Source organism: Nyctibius grandis, chromosome 16 (genome assembly GCF_013368605.1).
Source record: "Nyctibius grandis isolate bNycGra1 chromosome 16, bNycGra1.pri, whole genome shotgun sequence".
NCBI classification, from domain to species: domain Eukaryota; kingdom Metazoa; phylum Chordata; class Aves; order Nyctibiiformes; family Nyctibiidae; genus Nyctibius; species Nyctibius grandis.
The window spans coordinates 3410258-3429181 of NC_090673.1; the positions used below are offsets into that span (position 1 = coordinate 3410258).

Consider the following 18924-nt stretch of genomic DNA (forward strand, 5'->3'; position numbering starts at 1 on the left):
GTGCTCACCTCTGGACATGCGCTATTTTTTTTTTTAACTACATTTAGGCACCCAAAGGAGGGGGAAAAAGAAGTAACAGGACTGGTGTGTGCACTTGTGACACAGTGCAGAAGCCCTCCAAAGCTTCGCCAAGACATGGTGTTCAGCCCGGAGGTGCTGAGTGTGGCCAGGATCTGCCCCCTGCTATGCCACCAGCCCAAACTGTTGGACCCCCAAACTTCCCATCTATCCTGCCTCTTGGGATGAAACATCACCCTCAGGTGTCTACACCAGCTGCACTGTGCAGTGCAACTCTTACAATGAAAAACAGAAGCTTTTTTGTTTTTTTGAGGAATAATATTTTGCTTGGAATATTTTAAATTTTTTCTTCCCTTTAAGCATGTCAAGAAAAAGTGTAATTAAAAGTACATCAAAATTTGTGCAGCAGAACGGGGTTCTGGTAAGCGAGGCAAGATCTGAAAGTTATTTATAGCTGCAAATCCAATGAGACGCATTTTTTTTTTCCAAACTGGAGGCTCGTGCAGTTAATAGAACGCTGCTCGTAGGAAGCAAAACCTTGTCTGTATGCACTATGGGTTTGGTGCATGACACACTTTCTCTAGATCATTCTAATGTGGAACAGTTCCACTTTAGTGGTAAACACAACATCAAGCCATTCCCTAATGGACCACTACGTCTCCATCTGCAACCTTGCATGAAACGAGGTGAAAGCTTGCTTTGGTTAAATACATCCCGCTTAAATTCTGAAGGCAGAACAGCAAATGGGTTTCCGCTATTGAAAAAATATACAAGGGGGTTTAAGACGGCTTAACATCACCTATAGTCAGTCCCCAAGCTGCCTTTGTACCTGCTGGCACAGATCCCTGCAGATTCATTGGACCTTTGGGATGCGGGATGCATCTGCACCTGAACTAATACATCTTGATGGGCATAACAGCCAGAGCTGAACAGGGGAAAAAAAAACACCCACTGCCTTCTTATCAGCATGCAAGGGCTGCAGGAACGAGGAAAGAGCTGGAATTCAGTCCAGTGAAAAAGCACATTGCTGAGACACACAAGCTTCCTCTAACAAGGTTTTGGATCAGGAGCATGAAAAGCTGGCTTTGTTTTAGTAATAGGCTATTTTGTTTTATTAACAAGCCTTGTTAAAGTTCTCACATTCTGGCTGAGATTTACTTTGGTTGTAAACTGGAAACGATTGGAATGGGACAGAGCCATGCTCACGAAGAATTAAAAGAGAAATGTCTCCAAAGCGCTGAACGATGCTAGGAGAGGTTATTGGGGAGCAGGGGACTTGTAATCCTCACGGCCTGAGAGAAGACGCTGGACCAAGGCTCGCTTGAGCAGTAAATATTGTTAGTGGTGGCCCTAAGCGTCCTGGTAGGGTATCTGTGCCCACTGGCAGGGTCCACCTCCAGCACAAGCCGGAGAACTCGAGTTGAACAAGCAATGCCACGGACACTGCTTCTGCATTCTCCTTACCTTGACTCCACGTGGTCCTGGATAACCAATGGGGCCCTGAGGACCTGGTGGACCCTGGGGTGAAAAAAATGCAAACAAGGAAAACACATCAAAAATCAACACAAAGGCGCAGCAACAAGGAGAATGTGTGGAAAACAAATACCCCAGTCATCTGTCTGCTTCAGACTGGGGAGAAATGGCAGCAGCCAGCTGAAAATAGCTCAAAATAGCACAGAGAGCTACAGGAGCATCACCTTGAGCAGGTGCACTGGGTTGAGCCAACGGCAAAGATCCATACAGCAGGAAAGGAGGATGAGAAGGATCAAGACAGCAACGACTTGTTAGAAATGGGATTTATATGTAAGATCGATGATCTGTGTTTTGGATTAAAGAACAACTCTGAAAGAGGAAGAACATGCTCTGCTGTCTCCCCCCTCCCAAACCATCCTGGTTTCACAGTAACACAGCAGAGCTTGTGATGATGATGATCACAGAGAGGAGTTACTGCTTGAGGCACAAGCCTCGGGGTGATGTCCTTTGGCCTCAGCAAAGCTCCTTTCTGGCCATAAAGCTGTGAATCTCCAGGGACACCACGAGCTGTGCTAGACACGGTGCCCGATACATGCCCTGCAAAGCTCTCCTTCCCACCCTCGCTGCCACGCTGTCTTAGATCTGCAAATAAATCATGCTCTTTATTGAACCCAGTTGGCTTTTATTTTGCTCAATGCCCTAACTAAACAAACACCCTTCCACTTCTCCCAGCCTGAGACGGACCATTTTTTCCAGCCTGACAGCCAGACAAAGCCGACACATCCATCAACATCCCAGACCTCGCACGAGTGTCGGCTGGAGGAGACCTGCAGCACCAGCACTGCTCCGAGATCACCTTCCTGATGTTTGCTGAACGTCTCCCAGCACGGGCAGCCCCGGCACAACCACGTATTGGCTTCTCATATTCTGCAGAGACCAACATTTGAATTTTTGGCCTCATGTGAAGCCAGCCTGACAAGCGGCTGCAGCCGTGGGTTGTGGTCTGTGCAGCACCCAAGCAAGGCTCAAGTGGACGTCCATCAAACCGGACTGCGCTCTAATCAAAGACTTTTGACAAACAATGTTTTCCAACTGAACAGGACACAGCAGGAATGCAGATGGTCAATCTCCCAGGCAGATGGACGACTGTATAATTCAAGGACTCTAGCCTCCAGCAATACTCTCATATATATTGTTAAAGAGGGACTTTGAGGGGGAGAGGAAGAAAAAGGAATACAAAAAGAGGTTTTTTTCTGCATTTGCTGTGCCACGAAGGATATTTATTTGCATCTGATTAAGAGAAGGCTCCCCTTCACAGTTTCAGTTTTCACATTCACTGGGCTATGGAGTGCTGCTTGCCAGGAAAGCTGGGAGGAGTGGAGAAAAGACCAGCCCAAGCACCAGAAGAGAGTCCCACACAGATGGAAACTGGGCACAGTTTTCAAATTTCAACAGGGTTTGGTTCTTGCCACCTTCACTGACCCACATCCCCTGGCTGCCCAGCCATCCCCGGAGCCCCATGGAGATCTGTCTCCATCCAGCTACCACAACCTTCCTCTTAGCAGTGATGAAGGTCTTGTTGACACCTACCTGACTCCCCTTCTCTCCAGGAGGACCTTCCTTGCCAGGATGACCCTATCAATAAACAAGACAAAGAGAAGAGGAAAATGGGTTTAGTGCACGTCTAATGTTTCAGAAGCCAACAAGCTCGCTCAGGCAGCTATGATTTATTTGTAAGAGAACTGTTGCTCTCCAGGAAGCTCTTACTGATACAAGTAGCCCCCTTGAAGTTGCAAGAGTAAGCTTTCCCCAAAAGGAAGAGAGCAGTATTTGCATCCTTGGTGGTATTCCACCTGGTTATTTATACTTTTACTTTTCACCGCCTTTCAGCAGAGAAGCACAAACCATTTTGCAATATTCTTCACATATTAGAACATTTCAGTGAGTTCAGCAGCAAGCAGCATAAAAATTTTGCAGATAGAAAAACAGATAAAATTAACCCTGTGTGTCAGCAAACTTGTGAAGGTCACAAGATGCCCAGACTAGTCAGAGTCCCTCATTAATTTCCTAATTCCTAGAGTCCATTACAAGATCTCATGATGGATGGCAGCTGGCTGGATGCTGGCCAGCATTCCTCTTGGGATTTGATGCTGAATAACTCAACATCCAAGAGCTTCCAACACATTCTCATTCACAGCCTTTTGCTGGGATTGCAGTCAGCAGAAAACAAAAGCGTGAATTGCCTCAGATAGAGCTTGGAGGATTAGTGAGAAATGGGGGAAATCCATGGAAGTGTTTTTAAGTGTTGATTTTCCTACTGTCGGAACCAAAACGGAGCCAGGATGGAAGATGACTCTTTGGTTGGCAATATTTGTTCAGAAGCAATAAGCTCCCTGCGAGGGCACTCACTGCACCCCCATGGGCCTTTCCTTTTGTAATGATGAGAGCACATCCAGCTGCCCTAAAGCCACTGAGACCTTCCGCACTCAATGGTTTCTTTACTTATGAACTCCCTTCTAAATACACAAGTGACTTTCCAGCAATATAACAAGTAAAATCATAAGACTTTTCCATCAGAACAGGAATGCCAGACAAGACAGATTTCATAAAACACGCTGGTTTAATAAAGAGACAAAATGGCAGCTGTCATTTATACTTCAACAAAATGTAGGAGAAAATGCAATCTAAATTTGTCCTGTGAGTTTAAATGGCACCAAGAGCATCAGTGCACAAACAGGGGGCATCTAACCATGCTTGCCTTCAGCTCCTGATATCTGCACCCCAGGGAAGGCAAAATGGAAGTGCAGCAAGATTTCAAAAGCCCTTGTCCACTCTATACTAAATCATCACCATTTTCCAAACACCCATCTCCATTTACTGCTACTAAGATCAAAAATTGATGAGCAACTTGGTTGGCTTTTGCAGAAAGATGCTTCAGGCCCCCAGGGATTTTCAGATCTCTTCCAAAACCAATTTCTATAAAGAGAACATGGGCGGGTTTTTGTCCTTGGAAAGAGCAACCCACATGCTTGCAAACTTACAAGCTGTCTGCAAGGTACAGGGCTACCTGTGGCAAAGGCCCTGTGTCCATGCAGACCCACACGTGCCCAGCATGCAGGTCTGAGACTGCCTTCAGCCTGCATAAAAATAGACCCGGCATCTGCTCCAGCTGAACTTCCCCGGAGGCTGCTGTAGGAATTTCACATCGAAAGCTACAGCCTCAGAGATGTTCTGGGCTTTGCTTTAGCTGCTCTGCTAACTCAGCTAACAACCGTACAAGTGTTTGAATGTCCTCCATAGGAATGACAATCCCAGGGTGGGAAATGTAATTTTTTTTGCCACGTTCTGCATTTGCATTAGTGGAATGTAACTATTTTACATTTGTCACTCTTCAAACCAGGTGCCTCTGAGGTGAGATCAGGTTTAAAGGCCAGAGATTTTTCACACCAATTTCTAAAGCAAGGAGCAAATGACATTTAAAGTAGGATTAGCAGGAAGCTGCAAGAATACAACATTGACGTGCAATTTCAACCTGTTCTTATCACCGTTCTGCAGCAGTGCCCAGCGGCCCCGAGCGAGACAAGGACCACCTCGTGCTAAAGCTGTGGTACACAAAAACACACACACAGGAGACCATCCCTACCTCGGTGAGCTGCCAACCTACGTAAAACAGAGAGAAGAAACAGGAGGAGGGGAAAGAGAGGCCCGAAGAAATGGTGAGAAGTACCTACTGCTGCACTGTGAGGCTGAGCAAAGCTTGGACAAGGGACAGGGCTTCTCAAACAAAAACCCTTCAACATAGCCAAACACAGGCAGGGTGAGCCTGACCTTGCTGGCTCCCATGCTTCATAAGTCCATGGTGCACCCCAGGGTGGATGGGTGCAGGATCAGGCCCAACAGCCCTGGTGTCAAGCAGAGACCTAGGAGAGAACAACTTACCGGAGGACCATCTGCCCCAGGCATGCCAGGAAGACCAGGTTTGCCCAGCGGCCCCTAAAACAAACAGAAAATCAACAGCTGCAATGGTCAGATTCCCCAGAGCATCAGAGGACGGGGATTTTCAGACACATTTCTTGTTTTTCCTCGCTGTGAAAGGCTGCAGAGAGGTGAGTCTGTTCAAAAAGTTGCCATGATTTGTAAGGAGTCTGCTCATTTCTGTGGGCAGAGCTGTCAGTGCCAGCACCGCACACATACAGACACAATACAGCAATGAGAGCTCCCCAGGGCACACCGGGGCATGAGGCATCGAGCTGCCGCCCTGCCGAAAGGGCACGATGCTGCACGTGTGTACAAGGACAAGCTGGAGGATATCAAACTATGGGGCTCCCTGGACTGAGAAATGCCCGTTCTTGGTGACAAGTGGCAAGATGATTAACTGGCTAAGGAAGAGTGGAGCTCCCCCAATTGACTGTGCGTGCTGCTTTAACACCATTCAATTATTACCTTTTTAATTAAGTAACCCCCTGATTTCTCACACCACCAAGTAGTAGTGATGCTGCTGCTGCGAGTGTGTGACTCAGCACTGAAACCCAAGAGCCCTTTATCTGGCAGAACTCCTAGCATGCTCTTCCACAGGAGAATTATCGATAATTTGGGTCCACCCCACGCTGCCAACGCAAGCTGGGGATTCTCCCGGGACGCATGCGGTGTCCCTGCTCAACGGGAGCTGAGAAAACACCCTTAGAGTTACTCCTCTGTAGGCAAAACTGTTCCCCTTGTTTAAATCCTGCGTTTAAATCCTGGCTGCCTGGGGGAACCAAGGCCAACATCTACCCCATGCCAACAGTAACGGAGAATCAGAGCGAGCTGGCTCAGGGGGGGAGCGGGGAGCAGGCAGAGGGAGGGGATCTCAGCTGAGTGAGCCAAATCCACGGGCTCTTCCCATTACCATCCCGCTCAGACTTCCAGGCATTTAGCCCACAGAAAACGACAATTTTCAGTCTTCTCCTAATGTTTTACCATAGGCTGCCTTCAAAATGTTTCTATTAAGAGGGGAAATGAATGCAAATATTATGAATTAGAGGTAAACCGTGCTTTCTGGTCTCTCTTCTGTCTGGAATGAGAGGCATTAGACTTTCATAGACACGGCTGCAAACAGATGTTGCATATGGGGCAAAAGAGCAGCTGAAGTAGCAAATCCATATTAATGGCAACAGTTGTCTTAGGTCAGAGCTGCAGCATTTACACGTACTTTCTCTCCTGGGGGACCGATCGCGCCTTGCGGACCTGGAAGACCCTGTGAAAAGAAAAAAAAACTACAGTCATTAAGGAACAAGTTATTCCTTCCAAATGCATTTTGGCAGTGCCTCAGCTGAGCATCATTCTAGTGTCTGCAACGGCTGGGGATTTCCCCAGCTCCATTCATTCTCAAAATGTCTTGCGAGAGATAAAATTTCATTTTTGCATGGTTTGCCTCCTCTGGAGAGGTGCACCGCTCCGCTGCGTGCAGCCAGGCTCATCCCCAGGATGGAAACAGAGATGCTCTGAGCAGCAAGACTTGCTGAGTGCCGTGGAGAAGGCTGACAGCAAGGCTCGGACAGCTGTATTACCCATCTGGCTCCAGAGCAACTGGACCGTGGGATGCTAAAAATCAGACATGAGCCACACGTTGTGGCTCGGCCAAAGAGACTGCTTGGACCTGGCTTTGGCTTTGCGTCACAGCAGCAAAAGCCAGGTGAGAACCAGGGGGATCTGAAACTGGGAGCATTTGCAGGAAGATTTTGGGCCAGCGATGTATCATCAAGCCAGTTCCCAGCAAATCTCTGTATTGCTGGTCCTGTCTCTGGCAGGGGAGCGAAGCTTGTTCAAAATCCTCATTCCTTTTTCCTACCCGTGGAAAAGGAGTTTTCCTCTTACCTGAGCACCTGGGTTACCCTGCTGTCCTGGGGGACCTGGCTCACCCTGGGGACCCTGCAAGGAGACAAGGGCAGAGTTGAAGGCAGGAGAGGTGAGAGCGGAGCCGATGCTTCCCTGGGCACCGCGGCTCCTGGCCCCACACAACCCCGCACCCTCTCGACACCATCTCTGACCCGCCGCCGGTAACGGAGAGCTCCTGGGAAAGGGAAACAGCTTCTCTCCGCCGGGGGATAAGGAGGGGTGAAGTTATTTCAGGGCACACTCACTTCTCTGCATGGACACAGAGCCCAAGTAAGCTGAGCAGGGCTTAACACAACCTGGCTTTTGTGGGGAGTCCATTTCATCTGATTAGTACAAAGTATGAGGCACACAGAGATTTTTTTTTCCCCTCAGTTAAATTACTATATTTTGATATTCATTAGAACAACACACATCTCTATGAAAATGAAAATCTTTCACGGGGAAATAATGTGTAATTCCATCAGAAATTATAATAAATTAACATCCGTTTGCTGTAGGAAGACACCCTCTGTGGTTTTCCCAGGCTCTGATAGGAATCTAGACAAGGCTAAAAAGCAATTAGCAAATCTAATTTAAGATAGTACATTTTACATTTCGTTCTATATAATATCTGAACGGTCCGTGAAATTTGCAGTAAAAACTTACCACATTCCCCTTGGGACCTGTTTGTCCATCCATACCAGCCACACCCTGAGAAAGGATTTAAAAAACAGCACTAAGAAAATATCTCGTTATTTTTCACCACAAAAACAGAGAAATTGCCATAAAAATAACAAAACATCAGGAGGCCCTTTGGGCTGCATGGAAAGGGAACAATTTTCTAAAGGTGTTTAGTAAAGCAGCCAATTCCATGAATCCAGTTTACACTTTAAAAAGTCATTTCAGTGTTTTCCCCACTGGTTTAACCTGCCCGTGAGGCAGAACCAGCACCAGGTTAAGCAAATCCTGGCTAAGTATCACAGCCGATCGCCTCCGACAGCGAGCAGGAGTGGAGCAGCAAATGAAAGGGAACAACCAGACAAAACACCTTGTTTGGGACATGAATGTATCGTTCAACAAGGCAGAGGGTGAAGCCAACAGGGCTGCGCTGCCTCGTGCCGAAATGAGGATTGAACCACAAAAGGCAACTGGGGTCAAACACACCCTGAGCATCTTCACTAAGGGGGTAACATGGTACATGGTCAACTAGAGATGTCCCAGTGGGGGTTCCCCCGCCACCGTTTTGCTCTGGTGAGGCAACTTGTCTGGGTGTAACGGCATGCTCGTGCGATGTGAGATGGTTTGGAGCAGATCCTGTACCCATTAAATTTCAGCAGGACTAGGAGCTCGAACTGAAGATGTCTTCACGTCCCAGGAGGGGTTAAGGGCTTCACAACGCTCACCGTTAAATGCTGACCCCTTTAGCTCTAGCAGCAGCCCGGGTTTTGGTTTTTAAGTTCTGCGACTTGAGCGAGCTGCAGTGATTTATGGAGAAAGCCCCTGCATCAGCACTTCCAGCAGCGCACGACAGATAAGGTGACTGTCTCCCGAATAAAAAACCGGCACATTCTTTCTGTGGCTTTCACCCAAAATATGAACAAACTGCTTTAAAGTCTCACCAGCCCTCAGGCAAAAGGTACCAGCAAAGCCACTGTGTTAATAACTCTCATTCTTCCCTTTCAGCCTGAGCGAGGCATTAATATTTACTCAGGTGGGTCAAATCTTGAGCTGCCGTAAATGGACGTGACACCACTGAAAATGGGGGAGAATATGGACTTTGAGCCATAGCTTTTTTTGAACACCACTTGTTTTTGTGGCACAGATGTGTAACATTATGCAGCTGTATTATCTGCTTGAATGACTAATGGGGACAGGGTATTTTGCCCAGAAAGCTCCGCTGGCTGCCTGAGGAGGGCAGCAGCCCCGGGAACTCACCGGTGGCCCCGGGGGTCCTGGCGGCCCCTTCGGTCCCAACAGTCCTCGGGGTCCCTGTTGGGAGAAACAAATGGGGTTAGAGTTTCCAGTCCTCCCCTGCGCTGCCGTGAGCGTGGATCGGGGTGTGCTCGTGCAGGGCTGAGCACCGCTCTGCCTGGGGAAGCGTCGGGGCTGGCACGGCAATGACCTTGCTGGTTTTGCAATAACAGCAGCTTGCTTGGTTTACAAACCGGTAAGAGAAATCCCGTGTGCACATATTCTTGAATTATAAAGATAAATAATCTAGGCACAGACATTTATTCTTTGCATTGGAAGAAGGCCCACTTACACCAACTTTTTTTATTAATTTAATCATATTCCTGGATTACCCTATAATGCACATGATGCAAAACCCTTTGCAGCTAGGTCATTCTAGCCGGGGAGTGTTATGAAGAATGACCTGATACCGCTAATGGATCGTTAGGTTTAGCATTTCAAAATCTCTCCAGATTTAATTTTTATCATTGACAATCTATACAAGTCAGCAAGGCTGGAAAAGGTTTTCAGCCTGCAGCATAAATGTACATTTTCAAATGCATTTGGTTCTTTAACCTTAAACTGGTCAGGATTCCTGGTATCATGGTGTTTTTTCCATTTCTAGCTTTCTCACCAGATTTAACCTCGCATCGTCTTTATGCAAATCGGTAGGATTGGATGATCACATTGAATAAGCAGAGAGAAATGTATTCATTGAACAGGAGCCTTTGCAAATCACCCCCTGGCACCTCCTCTACCCTGAGCCTTCAGGTAGGTTCATAGTGAAAGGAAAGGGATGGGGTCTTGTGTGCCCCACAAGACTGCAGATCTGAAAGCTCGCCTGTTAAACACAAGCCCTTTCTCAAATCAGGGACCGTAGGAGGACTCTGGGTATTCACAAGGATGGTGCTCGTTCACTGTCACAGAGGAAGTTTGTCCCTGAATGATGGGCAGTTTTATCTGCCCAAATATTATATGTCCCTTTTTATGATGCAGAGAGGACAGAGGAATTAAAATGAAATGTTACAGGATAAAACAGGAGACATTATGAAAATGTCTGATCTTCGAGGCCACGGGGATTTCGATCCTGCAAAACACGCAGTTTCCAGCACAAACTGGATGCATCGACCAGGTGGTCGGTCCCAGCCCCTGGAGACCTTCATGGGCTAAAGCTTTGCACACTGGGCACCAGCAGAGCAGAAACTGCTTGTGTCAACTGGGGATGGGAACTGGAAAGAAACAGAGCAGAATGAAGAGAACGGAATTTTGAAGTCCCACCACTAGTTTCAGTTATCATTACGTTTGGTAAGACCCTCCTTCTGGCTCAGGGCAGAGAAAGAGGCAAACATGCAGTTTAGGGTGTATATACTTATGACAAACAGCTTCCTGTAATGCAATTTAAACCTTTCCTCAGGCCATCACAGATATTTTTACTCATGTTGCTGAAATAAAAATAAACTTCCCTGCATGCATTATCATCACTTAAGTTCTTTTGTTACCATGTTACCTGAGCACATAAATGCTTTTCAGAAGTTAATAACCCATAAGTTATTGCTTAGACATGTGCTAAGGAGATAGCTGGGTTGATTAATCTTTCCCAGAAGTTAATCAGACATCTCGTCTATAATTTAGTTCCAGTGAGTCCGTAAATGCCAACCCTTGCCTTTCTCATATGAAGTATGTCCAACAGTTCTCATCAATTACTCTCAGGCCACCACGCTGGGCCTTACAACAACAAAATAAGATGTTTTGAAAGCAAAGCTGATGGTAAATGATAGGTAGTTAATGTTCCTTTCATAACAAAGGAAACACATTTTGGATTAAATAAGCAGCCAACAACTGTACTACACACAACAATCTACAGACAGCCAGAAACAGAGTTTACCATTACCAATAAAGTAAAAAATACTCAGTATTGGGGGAAAAATTGCTTTCAGAGTCTCAAACTGACAACCCAACTGTTTCTTTTCAGGAAAATACTCCCTGAAAGCATTTCTTTGGGTTGGTCAGGACACTTTTGTCCAACAACACTAGCACCTCCTTTTCACTTCATTGATACTAGGAACCCCCTCCATCGCTAGCCCTGGTTCAGCTGTTCCCCTGTTAGCAGCATGTGGAGGCCCAAACATTGACCAGCTCTACAGATTTGTGAAGTTTTGTGCACTGTGAACAGAATATTGACCCCACTGAAGTCAGGGCTAAAAGTCCCCTTGAGCTCAGTCCGGCCAAGATTTCATCCTGAGATCTAAAAGGGATCACTCACACTACACAGAACGAAGCGTGTGGGCGAGGGAGCTGCGTGGCTAATTGCTGCTGTTACCTGCGCATTAGCAGACAAAACCTTTTCTTGCTGGAGTTTGCGACGAACACTCATAAAAATTGTATTTCACATATGTTTACCACGCGTAATTTCTACCCCAGCCTACTTACCTGAATCCTAAATAACACATCAGGAAGAAGGATACATGCAGGAAAGGTACAAGACCAATCTAAGCTAAGCTCTACATTTATAATTACTTTTTTTTCAAAGACTAGCCAGTGAGCAAAAAGAATCAATGAGAATTTTGCTCATTAAAAAAAAGAACACAAAAAAAACCCCAATCAAACTAAAATCCCCAGAAAGCATCTTCTCTTCTTGACAGCCATCTTAGTGAAACAAAACAAAAGAGAGTTGTTACAGCACAGATACTCTCTAAACTGTTCACATGGATCTTCAAGAAAGGGAAGCTCAGTCCTTGCACCAGAAGAGCTGTCCCACGGGACCCCTAAACCACCATTACTGTACCAAGACCTTGACCAAAGCATCAAGCCAAAGGAGGAGATACTCACAGGTTCTCCAGGTAGACCTCTGGGTCCAACTTCTCCATCATCTCCCTGCTCAGCAGCAAAGGCGCAGAGAGAAGCAGCAAAAGAGACAGAACAAACCAGTTATATTTCAGTCACATCACAGGTGTTTCATTCTTGTTAAATAATAATCACACAGAAAACCAGCTTCCCTGGAGTAATAAAAGGGTAGCCGTGCATAAGGAAGATCTCGTAAGCCTGGAGACTAATACTGCGTGTGCAGAATTTACTAAGGATTAGAAATGTTGTAAGGATACTTCATAATTCATGTCGATGTTTATAAAGATGGATTTTGCTAATAGACAAGATATTGTAGAAACAATTCAGGGCATGCAAGTCAATAACCGCAAAGTTTAGTACTGAACTGAAAGGGAAGCCAGTGTGGGAGAATGTGATTCAGCCAAACTAGGGCTCCTCAGATAAACCAGAGGCAGCACACGGGTAATTATTCATCCCTCCACTCCCATCTCCTGCTGATGCCCCACTGATCCCCCAAGAGTATTAGATGGTGCTTCCCCTGAGCTGCTTTTAAATCACCCAAAACCTGCGGCTCCCTCTTAGGAAATCAATCCCAGCAGCCAACCCCTGTAAACCCTCCTCTTCTGCTGATAAAATTCATGCTTTTCTTCCCAGTTATGCCCTCCGAGCTTCTCTCCCCACACACCTCGAATGGTTTCTTTTTCTCTCTAGGATTAAAGTTCTCCAGACACTTGCTCTTCCCCCACAAGATACAGATTTGGTCTTTTCAACTTCAAAGCACTTTACAGCCGCAACTAATTAACACTCACAACCTCGTGGTGAGTAAGGTGTTATTATCTGTGCTTTACAGGGGAAATAAATAGCCAAAGGTGGAAGGAAAACATCGTGGAGGGGGATTAGAGCCTGGGAAATCCATACTCGCTCCTCCAATTAAACCACACGTTCCTCACAGCTATGGATTCGGCATTTTCAATCTCTCCTCTTAAACCAGCCCTCCTAGACCTGTAATCGCTTAGTTTGAGCTTTCCTAAAGGCCTTTAACTATTGACTAAACGGTGTGGAAGGAGAAGTGAACAATTTAATCTTTGATTCCCACATCTGTCTGGAATTGCTGTTCCCCAAGTCTTGCTGCAATTTACTGGATCTTAGAAAATCAGAAGTGGTAGTTTGCACACCTAGACCCAAGGACGGGGTGCTGCTGCTGCTGATCAGCAGCAGATGACATGCCAGTGCTGGCTGCTCTTGCCACATCTCTGGCTGATATCGCATCTGCTTCTTGTTTACAGGAGTTAGTTATGAATTCAAAGGACTGCTGAATCCAGAGATAGACTTACCCTCTCCCCATCCTCTCCAGGTGCCCCTGGGGGTCCATGGGGGCCTGGCTCACCCTACAAAGAAACAACAGAAAAGCTTCAGAGAAGGCAGACACTCTGGCAACAGAAAACATTGGGTAACATTGAGAAACCAAGCAACAGGCTTGACTTTTCTGTCGGCACCTTGTGCTGAAGGTCCTCACAGCCTCACGGTTCCAGTCTCCCTGTGCTCTCTGAAGCAGCAGCCCTTCCCTGCCTACTCAGAGCCATGTGTGGGCTCCAGCACCGACAGACTAACGGCCTCCTGGGGCTAGAGCTCACTGGATTTACTGGTGACACCTCTGCAGGGGTCTGGAAATCAAGCAGGCACTGTAGTTCCTTCAGGAGAGAGACTCATGCTCTGCACGCAGTTATTGCTTTACCCAAGGCATGCTGTTCCATTTCTGGCTGATTAAGCATCCCTCTCAGGCACCATCTTCCCTTTCCTGTGTAGCTTGTAATCACGATGCAACCTCCACTGTTCAAACACTCCCTTGCTTTACAAAGCAATGGCTGCACTCTCTAGGGAGGGGAGGCATGAACAGCCTGCCAAAATAACTGGCTTCTTGTATTTTTTCCCCATTGTTTAATTAGAAAGCAAAGAGAAGAATCCCATTATAATTTTTGGCAATTTCCATCCATAACTGCACTGTCTAAAAGCAGGTTGTGCTTCTTGCTTTATTCTTTAGTCTGCATTTTATTAAGGCAATTTTTCCCCCCGCTTCCCAATTTCAAGCAGTCCCAGAAGGATCTTGCAGCTTCCCAGGATGTGAATGCTGTGCCTGGGAGGGATGCTCTGACATCCCACACGCTGTTATGGGACACTCTCATCTTATCCTAATTGCACCATTGTGGCTCATCCCCAACAATAGCTGCCCTCCTCCCAGCACCTCCCAGCCACCTCCTCCTGCCAAGGTTTCACTACAGACCATGGCCAAAAGACAAGTGGAAGATAACTTACTCTATTTCCCTTCTCACCAGGCAAACCAGCCAAGCCATCAAACCCTCGGTCACCCTAAAAGAAAAACCAGTTTAGTACCCATTTCCACCTGCTGCTGAACATCTTTCCGATTTGTTTCCTTTCTGTGCCAGGGACGGATTGATTTTCTCCCTCAGACATTCAGCCTTCACCTCCCATCAGACCAGTGATGATTTCAAAGTTATAGATTAAAAAAAAAAAGCTCAAAGTCATTTTACCTCCTCCCTCTTCCCCCAGCACCTACAGTTTTAAATGTTTTCCCATGTGGATTTCAGAGGTTCTCTGGGTGACTTCTCCATGATCTAAAGCATCTCACTTCTGGACAAGTTCTTCTAATCCAGTTACTTATTAATTTATTTTTAATTCCATGGAATTACAAACAACAACCCACTGCTGAGCAAACTGGACACTAGTACTCCCACACCTGCCAACAGGTCCCCAAACACCACCCTGAGCTGTTCTGCAATCCATCCCATACACCCTTTTAACCCTCCTGGACACTCCAAGGAAACAAATATATATATACAAATAAATTCTGGAAGCTGTCTTAATGCAGTCAAGGTCAGAAGACAGATCTGGTTTGACCTGAAAAGGAAAGTCATCAGCTGGTAAATTTGGTGACTTCACATGGATGCTTAAGGGCATTGCGAAAGGGGCATCGTCCCGCTACGCTGCAAGGAGCAGCCTGCTCTGCCTGACCCCAGCCTCAGCGGGCACAAAGCCAGCGGCGAGACCAGGGATGTATAGGGGATATATAGCCCCAAACTATTGATACTGTGGAGGCAAACCAAGGCAAGTGTGGCTCCCAACATACCTCTTCTCTTACACATCTCCACTAGCTCCTGCCACTGCCAGCTGCTGTAAATGCAGCTCTGGGCCAACCAGAGCTTTGGAAGCGTGATGCCAAGCCCAAAATAATGAGCTCTGTAAAAAGGCAGAGTGTGTTAATTTGTGCTTGGCACCGTGTTGAGAAAGTCACACAACCCCACGCTGGCAGAGCGCAGGCAGCTCTTGCCAGCATCTGCCTGCAAATGACTGTGCAAACGTCCCCTGCCCAGGTCTGTGGGTGCTCCCAAAGGAAACAGCAACATTGAGAAATTCAAGTGTGAGGAAGAAAAAGCAAAGCCCCGTTAGTCCTAGAGCAGGCGGGCAGCAGGAGCCTGCCTGCCCAGGGCTTTCGCCCATGCCCACACAGCTGCGCTGGGTCGGTATGCGGAGAGCTCATGGTGAACCATGGCCAGTCGCAATAGGGTTTCTCTCCAAACTTGTGCCCTGTTCCAGTCTCCTGTGTTCTGGGGGGAAACGGGGACAGGAATGCACAGAAACAGCCTTCTCCTGAAAGCCTCAGCTCTTTGGGAAAGAGAGAAGACTCAGGGGTGTTTGCAAATCAGGGGTGACATCATCTCCTAACGCCCAGGGCAGAAGGCAGTGAGCACCACCCAGTAGACAGAAAAGTCACTTTTTCTCTGTAAAGAGCTGAAGCCACTTGTATTTTCACATATTAATGGTATGTGAAAATAGCACCAGCTCCTTCTTTCCACAAATCCTTTACCTATTAGCAAGGAAAGGAACGTCGATTACACCCGAGCAGATTGGAGGACAGATCCATCTGGCCAAGGCTGGCCAAGGTGCACCCAGGGTAACCAACAGCTCTTTCCCTTTGGCAGGTCCTAGAGCATCGCTCTGCCTCTGCTCACAGCAAATCTCCTTCACCTTTCCAGCGCTGCTCATTATTCTGTTTTCCCTTCTTCCCTGGCATCCACTCCTTTGAGGGCAGTTGACGCTCATTAAAGCACTTTACTGGATAAATGATTTGCAATCTCCTGTCTCTGTACCAAAACTCCCCATCTATTCCAGCTTTAAGTATCTACATAATAAAGTACTTAAACCTTCTAATATGTGCTTCCCTGAGCAAACTTTCTCTGCATTCAATTTCAGTGGAACAGCTTCTTGCTTGCTTGATAATACCAGCAGATCACAGCTGAATGAAGGGATTTTGTCTCAAATAAGAATACAGGGCATTAAAATTCCTCACCACGCCTTCTACACTTCCTCATTCAGTTCACAGGTATTTTTTTGGTAGTTATATTTTAGGATGTTTCCAACTGCTCATTCATGTTTGTTTTTTATAATTGGGATTCCAAACTATTTGTTCTACAACTGCAGCCAAGGGAACATATTTCATTCTTAAGAGGATCCAGCAATTTAAAAAAGTTGCATAAAAAGAAATAAAAGGAAAAGCAAAGAAAGATTGCTATTCTGCCTTCTAGGTGTGTATTTAACTTCCTTCTCTCAAACGTGGAGCTCATGACTTCACAGGAGTCACTGGGCCATTTCAACAACCTCCTCCGAGCAAGGTGGGCTCCTTCTGCCAAGGGTCCCTCAGTTCACGCTTGCTAAAAAGCAGGTGCAGATTCCAAAAGCACAGAAATACGTGGCACTACCTTTGGTCCTGTCTGGCCTGGCATTCCCCGGGCACCGTCGCTGCCAGCTCGTCCCTGCAACAGAGAAAAGCAAAGTCAAATACAAAGGGTAAGGCAGGACCGCAGGGACATCTGCTCTTCAGTCTGCGGCCAAGTGAAGTTTTATTTAAGTCGGAGCTCGCCGGCTGGGGAGCAGCTTCCCTTGACAAGGGAAAAATTGCTGGTCTGTTTTTGCAGCAGCATCCTGGGCTCAGCCTGGTGCTAATGAGGGCTGTGAGACAAACAACAGCGAAGCTGCTCAACTACGTGGGATGCTGGGACATGGTCATTGATTTTAATTTGAAATAATTCTCTTCCAGCACATTTTAAGATATGATAATGACGATGTCCACAAATTGAAATGAGTAAATTTTTTTTTAAGGAAGTCAGAAGTGGGTCACATAAAAGACTTTCTCGTTTCTTCCTCTGGCAAGCCAAATCACACCGAGCCAGAGGATGGTGTAAAATAAAAATCAGCATTGAGGATGTCGACAGCGCGAGGGAGCATGACTTATACCAGCTCCAGAAACCCTCTGGGGACTGGATCTTCCTTGTGCACTACTGAGACTTGGGGACTGTCCAAACCAGCCCAGAGCATTTATGCAGCTACAACCTCAATGCCGCAGAGCGAAAAAAAACCAAAGACAACAAAAGAGTGGGAAGCGTGGACTTGCAGTTGTCCCCACATTGCCCGGCTTTTAATTCTCATCCTCAATTGCATCTGCCCAGATGGACAGAGAGGTCCTGGACAAGCCACCGGCTGGCCACCAGCCTGCTCTTGTGCAACGCTCTCGGCGCTCAGAAATTGTTTGGCAGCAGAAACAATTTCTAGCAGAAGTTGTAGTTAATGCAGTCGTCAGCGCAGCTCCCAGGACACTCACCCTGCGGCCTGGTTTTCCTGACGGACCGGGAGGACCCTGGATGCCTCGTGGACCCTGCAAGGCAGCAAGAGGAGAGGAAGAAATGCCATCACCCAAAGGCACGACAGACAGACCCAGCACCTGGCATCACAGATTAGGGGCTGCTGGGGCTGTGGGGGTCACCAGGGCTACAAAACGGGACGTGAACCCCTCAAGCAGAGCCCGTGGTTCAAAATACAGAGGAAAGGCTCAGGACTGACCATCTCTGGACAGGAACTGCACATGTTTTATCCATGAGGAAGCTTTTGCCCTGCAAGCAGCTCCACGCGGTGGAGACAAATCACTTCCCCCACCATTAGAAAATGGGAAATTTCTCTTAATGCAGGATTTATGGCTTGGAAGAACAATTTCCTGAGCATTAGCAACCTCTCCATGCTCCAAACTATCTCATATTTACAGGACTCCTCCACAGATGTCTTTGCAGGAAAGGACTACCACCTGCAGAATTTTACACTGTTGGCTTAAAATTATGTCTCGACTCTGCATTTAGATACTTGAAGGGACATTTATACACAAGGCAGATGTTCCCACACCTTCCTACTTTCAGCTGACATTGGGTTACCAAATTGCTCCTTCACAACAGCCTCTAAAGCAGGACTGGCTGCTCCAAAACTTCATCTCCCCCAGATCCCCAATCTGCCCATACTCACTTGAGGGCCCATTTCTCCAGCTTCTCCCTTTAGTCCTCCACTGCCCGGGGGTCCCTTTGGACAGAGAACATGACTATTATGTTTTTCCACAATAGATCCAGAGGCAAGATTCATATCATGTTAAGAAAGAGCTATTTATGCAGGTAACCCAGATCACCCTTGGAGCTGGAGCCAGCTGGGTCTGCTCCATCCTTGCTTGGCCATTCACTTACCATGGGGCCCGGCCGCCCCGTCAGACCCATTGGACCTGCTGGTCCTCTCAGCGCCAGCTGCAACAGAAAGAGAAACCTTACTCAGTTGGTGTCTGCTTCGTTGCTGCAATGGGACAAAGCCACCATCGTGCCACCAGCCACACGTTCTCTCCACGCCCTGAGAACCACGAATCCTTGGAGCAATGTTCATACCCTCCATGAATTTACCCAAGAACGTCCAGCTTGCTGC

General features: G+C 47.0%; 1 protein-coding gene across 1 annotated transcript in view; it reads right to left on the reverse strand.

Moving 5' to 3' along the window:
- COL5A1 (collagen type V alpha 1 chain) overlaps positions 1–18924 on the reverse strand; it is a 154446-nt gene that overhangs the window by 42442 nt on the left and 93080 nt on the right. Inside the window, exons 14-27 of the mRNA XM_068414160.1 lie at positions 18696–18752; positions 18484–18537; positions 17795–17848; positions 16896–16949; positions 14434–14487; positions 13455–13508; positions 12127–12171; positions 9283–9336; positions 8014–8058; positions 7348–7401; positions 6683–6727; positions 5431–5484; positions 3082–3126; positions 1483–1536 (exon numbers count right to left, since the gene is read on the reverse strand). Of these exons, the coding sequence (XP_068270261.1) occupies positions 1483–1536; positions 3082–3126; positions 5431–5484; positions 6683–6727; positions 7348–7401; positions 8014–8058; positions 9283–9336; positions 12127–12171; positions 13455–13508; positions 14434–14487; positions 16896–16949; positions 17795–17848; positions 18484–18537; positions 18696–18752 (723 nt within the window). The remainder of the gene's footprint in view (positions 1–1482; positions 1537–3081; positions 3127–5430; positions 5485–6682; positions 6728–7347; positions 7402–8013; positions 8059–9282; positions 9337–12126; positions 12172–13454; positions 13509–14433; positions 14488–16895; positions 16950–17794; positions 17849–18483; positions 18538–18695; positions 18753–18924) is intronic.